At 41.4% G+C, this 11855-nt stretch overlaps 2 protein-coding genes and 1 long non-coding RNA gene across 5 annotated transcripts in view; 1 reads left to right on the top strand and 2 right to left on the bottom strand.

The window, feature by feature from the left end:
• The window catches only part of wdpcp (WD repeat containing planar cell polarity effector), a 54090-nt gene extending 51386 nt beyond the window's left edge, over positions 1 to 2704 (top strand). Inside the window, exons 18-20 of the mRNA XM_008321380.3 lie at positions 1556 to 1647; positions 2164 to 2195; positions 2306 to 2704. Of these exons, the coding sequence (XP_008319602.1) occupies positions 1556 to 1647; positions 2164 to 2195; positions 2306 to 2356 (175 nt within the window). The 3' untranslated portion in view covers positions 2357 to 2704. The remainder of the gene's footprint in view (positions 1 to 1555; positions 1648 to 2163; positions 2196 to 2305) is intronic.
• LOC103386934 (uncharacterized) overlaps positions 1 to 7851 on the bottom strand; it is a 26587-nt gene extending 18736 nt beyond the window's left edge. For 2 of the 3 annotated variants that reach the window (XR_001760857.1, XR_522361.2), the window contains exons 1-3: positions 7794 to 7851; positions 7455 to 7517; positions 7172 to 7317 (exon numbers count right to left, since the gene is read on the bottom strand). This is a non-coding gene — a long non-coding RNA (uncharacterized LOC103386934). Of the gene's footprint in view, positions 1 to 4003; positions 5687 to 7171; positions 7318 to 7454; positions 7518 to 7793 lie in introns of those variants that run through there. The other variant, XR_522362.3, reaches the window with a different exon arrangement.
• A 2618-nt stretch (positions 7852 to 10469) lies between these two features.
• The window catches only part of otx1 (orthodenticle homeobox 1), a 13505-nt gene continuing 12119 nt past the window's right edge, over positions 10470 to 11855 (bottom strand). Inside the window, exon 5 of the mRNA XM_025061089.1 lies at positions 10470 to 11801. Coding sequence (XP_024916857.1) covers positions 11640 to 11801 — 162 coding nt within the window. The 3' untranslated portion in view covers positions 10470 to 11639. The remainder of the gene's footprint in view (positions 11802 to 11855) is intronic.

Genomic DNA, 11855 nt, shown 5'->3' with positions numbered 1-11855 from the left:
TTTTTTTTTTTTAGCTAACATTAGCTCTGGTGTCTGTCAGCGACTGTTGTAGCGTTGTTTAACGAGCTAGCATCAGCCTGAAAGGCGTCGCGTTCTCTTTTCAAAATGTTTATTATAAATATATATATATACAGAAATATAGCCCTCCACGGGTGTATGATTCCGGGGTGAGTGATGGGGTTTTGGAGGGTGGTGCTGGTGGTGCTGGGGTATTTCTATTGGCTTTGTCTCTTGTCCTTCTCATCTTCATGGGCTCATTTTCACTGTTGTTTTGAGTCTAACACTGATGACTCTCTGCACCTCCAACCCTCCTCTACGTAAGCCCCCCCCATCCACCCCAAATCCCTTCCTATCGGCCAATTTAAACAAGCTGGAGTCCAGAGAGGGAGAAAGGAAGAAGAGGGGCAGAAAGAAAGATGCTTTGGTCTAATCTCTTAAAAAAAAAAACAGTAAAAAGGAACGAGACGAGGAAAAAAAAAAGGTGGTAAAGAGGGTTAGGGTGATTTGGCAGCCAAAAGCCTGTTGGTACGACAGCAGCCCCCCCCCTTCCCCCCACCGCTGATGGAGGCTAAGAACACAGATCCCCAAACCTCCCAACAGACGAAGGCCACGGAGACAAAGTGACAAAAGCTGCTGGATCTTTTTTTGTTTTTTTTTCAAACATTTCCCTCCTCTTTCAGTTAAAACAATTTTTCCATTGAAGCCGTCTGCCTGTGTTGTTTCCATTGTAATCTGGTCTCTGATGAAGTTTCATTGTTTCGCCAGTGAAACCACTGACAGCTTAGCTGAGACGGAGTAGAGGAGGCATTACAGCGCGGGCGTTTTCCCGTTTGGCTCGCAGAGAAAAGAGCAGAGGAAGAGGAGGGGACGCGATCACAATGGCAGTTTTGTAGAGCGGGGGGGCGGGGGGGTGCGGGGTCCTTCAAATCCGACTGTATGAGCACAGAGAGAAGCGAACGCAAAAACAAGAATCTGGGATGAATCCCAGCGTTCCTGCGATTGTCCGCCGACAGAGGAGTCGGGAGAATCCGTGATATTTTGATTTTTGTTCTCCGGGCTTTTGTTCACATGATACCAGTTTTTATGGCCTAGAACAGAGGAGGGCAGTTGGTACAGTTCCAGTGACAGGAAACTTTTTTTGCATGCTAGCGCCTTGAGCCGAAGATTACAGCCTTCTAATGAGTAATGTGTAAATGAAGTCATTAAAGTGTAATTACTGTTGTTGTTCAAACGTACTCTGACAAATATGCCTCAGGTCGTCATTTAAAAATCTACTGACATCTGCATTACTTTTTACTGTCAAACGTTAAAAAAACAAAAACAAACTAGAATGCGTTTTTAACCTTCAACACAGAAGTCAAAGGTCGGCCGGGATCAGCCGGTACTGTGGACCGGTAACACCGCACATCGTTGGATCATTTTTTTCAAATTTTCAAAATAAAACATCTTTTAGACTTTGTGTTAGTATTTGTTAGGATTATTTTAAAATGAAGTATTATTTTAGAATGAAGAATGAAGTAACATTACATTACACCCCTCCCCCCTTCATTTTCAGCGCTGACGGCAGAACCAATCAGAGGAGAACACCAGCAAAGACGGGTCATGTGACGGTGAACCCAGATCTGTTCCGGACTCTGACACAAACAGGTTTGTAGAACTTTGAGGTCCAGGGTTTGGTCTGGAGCTGGAATACACGGCCAACGAGTTCTCGTGCGAAATCTGTTTCAACGTCGTACGTTTGAATGATGGAAACAGACTTTGTTTAAATAAATTTATGGGAGACGGCGACATAACCCACGAAACGCTGCAGGTTCGAGGACGTCGTAAACCGCGGACCCCCTGCATATTGAATTACACAAAGGAAGTTCGTCCTCAGGCAGAAGAGGACAGAGATGCCATGTTGTTTTGTTAGCAACAGGCTGGAAATGAAGTGGAATTTAGTTTAAAATTTTATTCCTCGAACTTGATCTCTATAAAAACTCTAGTCGTGAGTGTTTTTTGTTTGAAAAGTCACAGCACGAGAATTTGTGTATGTGCTCAGAGGACACAAATAACAGTATGTGTGTGTACGTGGCGAGGACTTGTTTGATTAGAGACGTCTGATGGTGACAGAGTTCGTTGTATCTGGTCTGTTACCACCTGGTATTTTCATTCTTTCTGCAGGAAACACTGAAGGAGACGGAAACAGAAAGAATGTAAGTGGGAAAAAAACAACTCGTTACAACGTGTAACGGACTATAACGTGTAACGGACTATAACGTGTAACATACTATAATTTTTCGTCTCTGTCTCCAACGTCTCTCAGGAGGACGACGACCCTGAGACTCTGCACCTGGTTTATCTGGGAACCGTTTGAGGAAACGAAGACAAACTGAACGTTTGACTCTCGTCTTCAACAACAGCTTATGTTACCCAACAGTTCCTGGAACTTCACATCGGACCCAAAGTCTTGTTTTTGTTGTTCATGTGTAAATATTGTATAAAACGAATTAGGTTTCATAATTCACTGAGTTCATGGAACTGTCTCCTAGACATACAAATAGTACCAGGAACTGTACTTAGCTCCTGCTACTTTTTGATGAAAAAACATATAGTTCTTGCTTCTGTAACAAGTTGCTGTACCAGGTGAGCTACCTAGTTCCTACTGATATTTGGCGAAAAATAATATAGTCCTGGTACTATTTCCTGGTCAATTCTGAAACGGCACAAGATTCCCAGTACAGACACTAGTCACTGCAGTGGATCTGAACGGTTCCTGGTACTGTTCCTGGTTCTCGCTCCTAATTCTTCATGGTACAAATGCACAAACTCAGCTGATCCATCGGTACTCAGTACCTTGTAATGGAATCTACTGTTTCTGTCGTGGGAAAATGAAAGACAGTTCCTGGTACCGTTACAGTGTTACTGGGACACACACATGGTTTCTGTCCCATGTCACCGGCACTATTTCTCCTCAGTACTGAACACGTGTGAAATTTCCTCTCAGTCAAAGACAAACGACGAGTCTGACGAACGCGGTTGGAGGTTATTTTCTGTCAAGAACAAACGGAACCCTGAAATAGAACCGTTGTTTAGATTTGTTCCTTTTTTTAAATGTGACAAAAACAGTTTTAAACCTTGTCATTAATCAGACTGAAAATTAAAGACTTGTATTATATTTCCATCACTGCTGGAACTGAACATTTGTGAGTGTGAGTGTGTGTGTGTGTGTGTGTGTTGGCCCAGATAATGGGCCTCAGTTTTATTCATGAATAGGAACCAGCCAGGGAGTTAAAAGCGTGGCGCGGAGCCTGTTTCCTGAACGGCAGCCATGGTCGTGTCAGAGCTGTCGACGCCGCTCTCAGCGACTAATCTGACAGCGCGGCGCGAGCCCTAATCCCTCACTGTATCGTAATCTATTTACTTTGCATTCTAAGAGGATTTCCACTAAAAAATATACACGAAGAAGCGTCGCTGGAAACGGACAGAAGATCAGCGAGGACGCTTTTCTGCCTTTTTTGTTTGTTTTGTTGGTGGGGTTTTTTTTGTGTGTGTTTTTTTGGGGAGTCAGCTGCTGCCAACGTGAAGGGTGAAAAGAATTACATTTGTGACTGATACTAATACTTCTCTTATGTAAACGTCCTGATCCTACAGTCGCACGGCAGCGGCCGCCGCAGATAAGTGGCATCCGTTGGTTCCTTTAGTGTCATTTATCATCGACGAACCCGAGGCTGAATTATCGCCCGATTGTTGGAGTCGACAGCTCGAATAAAAGCTGCGAAATCGCTCAACAGGCCGGCGTTGGTGTCTCGTTTTGTCTTAGTTCTCGTCCCAATTATTGAATCAAATTCATTTAGTCCACTAAATTGAAACTTAGTCCGAATTTATTCAGTAGAACTATTTTAGTCGACGAAATATAAAAATTATTTTAGTGGACTAGATTTAGATTAGAGTCAAATTTTTTTTTAATCTTAATTGGTCTTTTATGGCATGTTTTTTCTCTCTTATTTTTGTTTTTTCCAAGTGTCAAAACCAACAGATTAAATTTTTCAATCTGATTAATCACAGGGTAACAGTGAATTAATCACTATCAATTAGTGATTAATCGTGGTCATAATTACTGAGGATTAACTGACCAAGTCTTTCAGGACCATCGACAGACGACAACGTTCCCATCTCCCTGTCAGACCAGCACGCAGCGAAGTTGCTCCCTTTTTTTTTTATAACAAATGTTCCAGGCAAACAGAATGTTCTTCACACAGTTCCGTCAGTTCCGTCCAATCACAACGACCCGTTCTTCTTCTACAGTGAGCCCAGCAGCTCTCAACGTAAAATAATAAATGAATAAACTGCGTCTGAGACGACTGGCAGAGACGGGCTTATTAGTGGTATTAACGCGGTGCAGGAACCTGCTGGAGCTGTGAAGTGGCCTTGTTAACATTTGGAAATGAACCAAGCCTCCAGCACTCGCTATTATCCAGGTTGGGCTTGTGTTTCTCTCTCTCTCGCTCTATCGCTCGCTCTCTTTCTGGCTGTAACAGCTGTGCAGCGTTTCTGCCCGGCTCTGATCCCATCTAATGATGTTGGGTCTCTGATTGGACTGATAATGGCTCCCCCCTCAGGGGCCACTTGTATGTTTGTCTCACAGATCAGCATAAATGTAAAAACATTATAGACAAATGTGTCAGAGACACTGAAAGACGAGATGATTTATGTCTGACAGCCAGGACGGGAATTAAAACTCCCGGCGGGGGAAAAGAAAAGAGGTGTTAAATTACAAATGTCACCGTCAGAAAAGAAGAAGAAAAAAAGATATTTGGATTTGATTTGATGAGTAAAATTCACCTTTAAAATTAATTTATCACGATATTTGATTTCCGAAAGGTGTTTGTTTGTTTTTAAAACTGAAACTAGTTTAGAATTACAGGTGAAAACGTCGAAAAAGAAATGAACAACAAATCGTGCTCCTAACTTCCTAGACTTTTGTTCCTCTCGTCATTCCCTCCACTTGAGGGAAAGTGCCATAGTCCAGGGGTCACCAACCTCCGGTCCGGGGACCAGCGCTAGTCCGTAGGTCATTTGGTATCGGGCCGCAGTGGAATACAGTAAAAAAAAAAAAGTACTTCAGTTTTACTGATTTACTTCATTCTAAAAGAATCCAGTTTTATCCCTTCACTTTTTTTCATTTGTCAATGTTTCAAAACAACAGGTCTGAAAGATTTCGAGTTTTATTTTAAAAATGTAATGATCCTTCAACGATCGTGCGGTTTTTACCGGTCCGCAGTAACGGCTGATACCGACTGACAGGTCCTCGGTACAAAATGGTTGTCGACCGCTGCCATCATCGTCCGTGTCACATGGGTCAAAGGTAATGAGCCGGTTTCAGGTGTTTTACACTCCTGCCACCGCTGCTGCTGCTGCTGCTGCCCCTCGGCTCCGGGAGTGCACAGAAATTAGTCACTGGAGACAACTAAACTAAAACATGACAAAAAAGGAAGTGTGGCCCAAGTGCCACACAGACGACTATCTGTTGACATCTGCTGTGGGAGACTCTGAAGCCTGCAGGTCAACAAGTCTCCATTAAGTCTTTTTTTACAGGTCTGGAGAGCTGCAGGGGGAAAGAAGACGTGTCGGGGCGAAGGACGGCTGCGTAATCCCAGCACTTTTCAAATTCCTTTCCACTTCATCCCTGCATTTCCTGCCACAACTGGGAGAGAGGTGGACGTCACCGGAGCCACGTATCACAGGTGAGAGGATGGAAAAAAAAAGGACAGGAATTGTTCCAACCTTTACTGGTCATGAATGTCACTGAGGGTCAGTTGTTTACAGTGATCTGCCAATAAAGACTGTCAATAAAAAGTGGACGCAGCCATTCCATTCTCAATGTGAGGCCCAGGAAGTCCAGAAAGGGTGGGTCACTCTGACGGAACTGGGTTTCATGTCATTAAAATAGGGAAATTAATTTCAGGTTTTTTTTTTTCAGAAAAATCCATGCATTTTCCTTCAAGACTGATTTTAACTGAGCCTGGTTTTGGTGTCGGGTAACATTTCGTGGGTTCAGTTGTCGGAGCCGTGAACATGAGAAGGAACCGGTGACCAGTGAAACAAGACAAACCTCGGTCGCTGCAGTTTCTGGTGTCCACTTTTTTTTTTTAGAATTCACCAAACAAGACGTACAAATAAAATAGGAGAGAAAAACAAAACAAAGCCTCTTCCTGACAAAGCGCTGAAACCGGAGACCACGGCCCAGGTCGACACCCTCCACGCTGTACAGTTGACCCCAGATTAACCTCTCAGGTAAATACAATCCTCCTCTGTATCACCTCTCACTCCACATACAGGCCTATACCAAACACTGCAGGATGTCCAGGTCTGGTGACAGTCAGCAGCCCATGAAAGACAACCGTGTATGTGTGTGTGTGTGTGTTTTCATGGTAATGTAAAGAACAGTCAGTAAGGCCCCAGCATGCAGGCTGCTATCAGGGCATCTCTCACTCCTTCTCTCTCACTTTGACTTTCGAAGGCCTTAAAAGTTTTTATAAGCTAAATACTGGAGGATTAGTCCAGTGTGTGTCTCGCTCTGTCTCTGTCTGTCTCTGTCTTTAGATGCAATTACACACTCACACAGAAACAGTCCAGCACCAGTTCAGGTTCAATTCCAGAACAAGTGTGAACTAAGTGTCAACAGATCCAGTCCAACCACACAGGAAACAAAGAACAAAGAAATATCACTATATATATATATATCCACATATATGTATATATGTACACATATATCCACATATTTGTACATATATATCCACATATATGCACATATATATCCACATATATAGATATATTTGTTTCGTATGTTGTCGATCTCACTGCGCCGGTCGACTCCTAGCATAGCGGTAAACCAAGGTAAACTTTCCGCTCTCTATGGAGGGACTGTCTGAACTCCCAGAACGATGACTCGCCAAAAAAAAAAAAAAAACTCATTGCAACAGCGCCCTCTACGTAGCTAAATGCCCCCTTTTAAAATTCTCACCATCAGACAAATATGTTCACTTTCATTCAGTGATAACAAAGACAGGAAACTGAGTCTGCGTACATTCATAAACTTATACACACATTGTTACGATATTTGACTCGTATTTGATTTGAAGAACATTAACATTAACACTGTTCCATATATGTTTATATAGGTTCTTACCTGTTCCAACAACCATCGATGATCCCTCTGGCGTTGATCCGTAGAGAAGAAAACATCCAGGGTCATGGTACCAATGTTACCAGGTCGGTCTGCTAGTCCGGGACTACGCCACCTTGTGGAACACAGGGGTGGTTTCGCAGTTATTCCTATATGATGGCGACACCAAACACATGAATGTCAGTGAGATTAACTTATCACATCTTATCACATCTTATCACACAGTAAAACACACAACTAAACATCACTGAATGTAACAATGGAAGCAGAGTAATCACAAACAAACCTCTGTGACGGTGACGCCAAACATATGAGTGACAGTGACATGGCCGTCCTCTCCATTAAACTCCTAAAACAAAATTAAAAAATAAATAAATAAATTAGCATGTAGGCTACAACATGGAGGACGCGCGTACAACCAACACGCCCACAATCGGCCTCAAGGTGAAATCCCGTTAAAACAATTTTCCCACTTTTGCCCAAAAACGGCTCCGACAAAGACACTACATGACAAAAAAAACATCACAAACACGTCTCGGAACAATGTTACATCAATATTATTTCATTAAATTGTCAATAAACTTAAAAATATAACTTTATCGATTCAGTAGCTTCAGCTACGTACCTCTCTCAATCAGGAACACCGGCTAACGGCTAATTTCCGCACACTTTCAGAATAAAAGTTCGGACTTGTAAAAAATGACGGAAATACAAAAATAAAACGCACAAAATACATTATGTGATGATTTTGGGTTAATAATAATAAAATAAAATTAAACAAAATGTTTATTTTTACATTACATGTAGTTTTATTATTACTTTTTCTTATTGAATTACTTGTAATGTTTATTTATTGTAAATATAGTAAATATTGCAGATTTAATCTCTCTGTTTTATCCTTAGTAAAAAAAGAACAACATCTCTCTCCTCCTGTTCCTCTTCCTTCTCCTCTTCCTCGTTCTCCTCTCTTTTTCTGCACGTCAGCAAATGTTTGTTTGGTGTAAATCCCGGACAAATCCTCCGCTGTCACTGGCCACTGGCTGCGCTGTTTGCGCGTCTTGGCGCAAACATGTTTTTAATGTGTTGAGCGGCGGATTATTTATCCAGCTGCTCTGAGACTCATTTACATGAGAAGAGGCAGAAGAAGAGACGGAGCTGCAGCTGAACCACAGACTCATCAGGTCGATGAGAGAAGTCGATAATATATATCATCGGTCAAATACGAACTAGAAATCGATTACAAAACACCGCGTTTAGCCTTGAAAACTAAACACGGAAATGACGTTTTGATTTTTTTAGATGTCTTGTCAATAAAAATAAAATTAATTTGACCTAAAACCTGCCGATATGTGACCAGAAAATGTAACTAAAATAAAGTTTTTTATATTAAATGTGATTCATTCTTCACGTTTAGTTATGTTTAAATAAATAAAATGGGATCATTTAATTTAAAAAAAAAAAACCTCACTATTTATGCTTTAAAGGCCGTGAATGCATCATCTAAGTGGATTAATTTTTGTTTATCAAATTAAAGTTTATTGTATATATTGTATACTATATATATTTATTGTTAATGTTTATTTGCTTTGTCATTTTTTCATTTATTGTCTTTTGACAATAAATATAAATATTTAAAAATAAATGTTATACCTTATCTGTTAAATGCTTCGTGTTACTTTTCTATATCAGATGAGGCGGTTTTTCGTTGGTGACGACAGTATGTTTTTGTGCCTCTAGGTGCCGCTGAATCCTTCCTACTGGTGCTGTAACAGTATTATTTGATATTAAATGTTTCTCTGACTGTTACAGTGTCTCATCTTCATCGTCGGCCTCCTGCTGCTCCAGTCGTTACGTTTTCCTTGTGTTAAATAAAAGTAAGTTTTAATAGAAAAAAACGGATAATTTTAAATAATTTCAGAACTTATTTTTGTGATTGTAAGAATCACAATTACTCTAAATGGCTTTATATTTTGGAATTATCCACATTGATTTGTAGAAAATTCCCAAAACAATCAATATCATATCATTCCTCAGATTCCAGGCCTGACTCTTTAACCACTGAGCCACAGGCCACACAAGAACCCATGGTTCTACTGACGTTCTACTGGGTCAGAACCTGCCGTGTAAGAGTCTTGTTAAAGATTGTTGTTAGTTTAGACCAGTGGTTCTCAAAGAGGGGGGCGGACCCCCACATTTCTGATGATGCAGAGGGGGAGTCGTGGGGGGAGAGTCAACGAAAGTGTGTGTGACACAGGAGTCCAAGTCTTATGACTCCGATTTGACTCACTGAGTTTTTTTGGCTCTGAACTCTTTTCTCTGACTCTGACTTGAACTCCACTCAAAGTTTTTTGTTTTTTTTCTGACGCAGCGTTTTGTTGCCTGTCGTTACCTGCTGTACACGTTTAAGACCAAATTATGGACCAACAACGTAACAACGACCAAAAACCTGGTGCTTCTGAGGTCCAGTGTCGATTCAGAAGTTTTGGTTGAAGTCGACATGAGGTCAGATCTGAGGTCAGATCACAGCTGAGTCGTCGTCAGTGCAGGGTCCAAACCAGAACAGCTGTGTGAACGTGTGCGTGGGTGACTGTTGGTGTCAAGTCTGAAATCTGACTGTCTTCTCTTCCCCTTCACTGACACACACACACACACACTCTAAAACTGCCCTTATCCTCCCTCCTCCTCCCCCTTCACTTTCTTCATAATGCCTAATGTTTATGCCTGCGAGCATGAACACATCACACATTTACATGTGACCCTCTAACCTGCCCCACCTACATAATTACTGCATCAGAGGCAGAGAAATTCCTGCAGGTTATTTTGGAGAAACCAAACTCAGGGAGCAGGAGTCATTATCACGCCATTACAGCGATGCATTCAATGACGCCTCCATCAAATCACTCCCGGCTCAACACTTAGGGCCTTTTTTTTGTTTCTTTAGTCTTAGCAGCGGAGTTTTAAATGAAGACCTACAGCAAGGAGACATGTTGCTGTTTCAATTAGAGTGAAGACAGAGCAGGAGGATTAAACCTCTCTGAGAGGAAAATGTTTTCCCCGCACGCCTTCACCGCCGTGTTTTAATTAGGAACTCATTTGCATTTAGCCCTGTTATAATCATGACAACAACAAAAAGTTTAATGAACAAGCTGTAGAATAAACATGTGACTGGTTGGAATGAGCGCAGACTGAAGAGCAGAGTTTGTTCGTTCTCTCTGCAGAACATGAACCAGTTTTTGGGGTTTTTTGTTGTTTTTGTTGTTGTTGTTTTTTTCCCAGTTTGACTCAGAACAGAAGGGAGAGATGTGACTTATAACGGATCTTTATTGGATGAACATGTATGTATGTCAGGGTGGTCGCCTCGTAAAGATACATTCAACATCTCACTGTCATCTTTTGGAGCCAACAATCCACATTTCCTCTCCAAGAATTATAATTAATATAGTAAAAGTAAAAAAAAAAAAAGATGCTTTGACTCCAGATCAAGCCAAGTGCTGCGGTTCAAACATCCAATAATCACAACGTTGCCCAAGAGAGGAAGTCTGGTCTGAAAATGCAGAGGCTGGAATAATAATAATAATTTATTATTATTATTATTATTATTATTAGGGTCGTTATAATATCTGGGAAAGATTCTTCAGGAATATTTCTGCAGCTAGATTTAGAGATGAAGTTTCCCAGGAAGTTTCTTTTTTTTTTTTTCTTTTTCTTTTTTTCTCAAAGAGCCAAAACATTCTTTTCAGTGAAACAGTGGATAAAACTCTGGACTCAGTGGCCAATTCTGTTCTCTTTGGAATATTTGAAAAGATTTACATACAGTTTCTTTATGTGTGTAATTTTTTTTTTTTTTTTTTTACTTTTTATCTCTCAAAGTGGTAAATAAACAATTTTAAAATTCAAGGTAAAATGAACACCAACTAAACAAGGTCACTGGAACTGACCCAAATACATATTTACAGATTTCAGCTCCAGACAGCAGCTGACTAAAAATCTCTGTCATCCTAAAATAACAAATTTGCAGAAATAAAAACTGTACAGGATCTGATTGGCCAGGAGGTAAAAGAGAGGCGGGTCCCGTAGGTGCAGCTGCGTGAAAATCCCTCCTCCCATCCAGAGAGAGCAGGTCAAAGGTCACAGAAGTTTAGCTAAAATTAACCATTTGTGGGGTTTTTTGTTTCAGTTTGTTTTTTCTTTAGCTCATCCAAACAGGAATCTTCTTCTTCAGGTGAACTCCTCCTTGTGGGACTGAAGGAACTGTTTTTTTTTTCTCTTTCTCTTGTCAGATAAAAAAACCGAGAACTCGGAGGACCAGAGAGTCCGACTACAGAACCTTCCCGTCTTCTTCTTGGTTTCTTTTTTATTTTGTCTTACGGTTCATAAACTTTTTTTCAATGTCTTTAAAAAAAAAAAAACAACAACAAGCGAGAGGCTGAAATCAGAGAGGAGGGAACAGAGTGGGGGGAAAAAAGCCAGATCACAAGACTTGGAACCTCCAGGAGGCCTGGTCTTTGTAGTCCAAGCAGTCCGTGGCGTTAAAGTTGAGTTTCCACGAGGAGGCCGCGCTCTGCTCTTTGTAATCCAGGCAGTCGGAGGAGTTGAAGGCCAGGCCGGAGCCGCCGTAGGCCTGGTGGTGGTGGTGGTGGGGGGGGGGGCCCGAGGCATGACCGGTGTGGGGGTCGGGGGGTCCTCA

The sequence above is a fragment of the Cynoglossus semilaevis genome, chromosome 12 (genome assembly GCF_000523025.1).
Source record: "Cynoglossus semilaevis isolate Cse_v1.0 chromosome 12, Cse_v1.0, whole genome shotgun sequence".
In the NCBI taxonomy this organism is placed as follows: domain Eukaryota; kingdom Metazoa; phylum Chordata; class Actinopteri; order Pleuronectiformes; family Cynoglossidae; genus Cynoglossus; species Cynoglossus semilaevis.
This window is presented reverse-complemented; position numbering and strand designations above follow the sequence as displayed.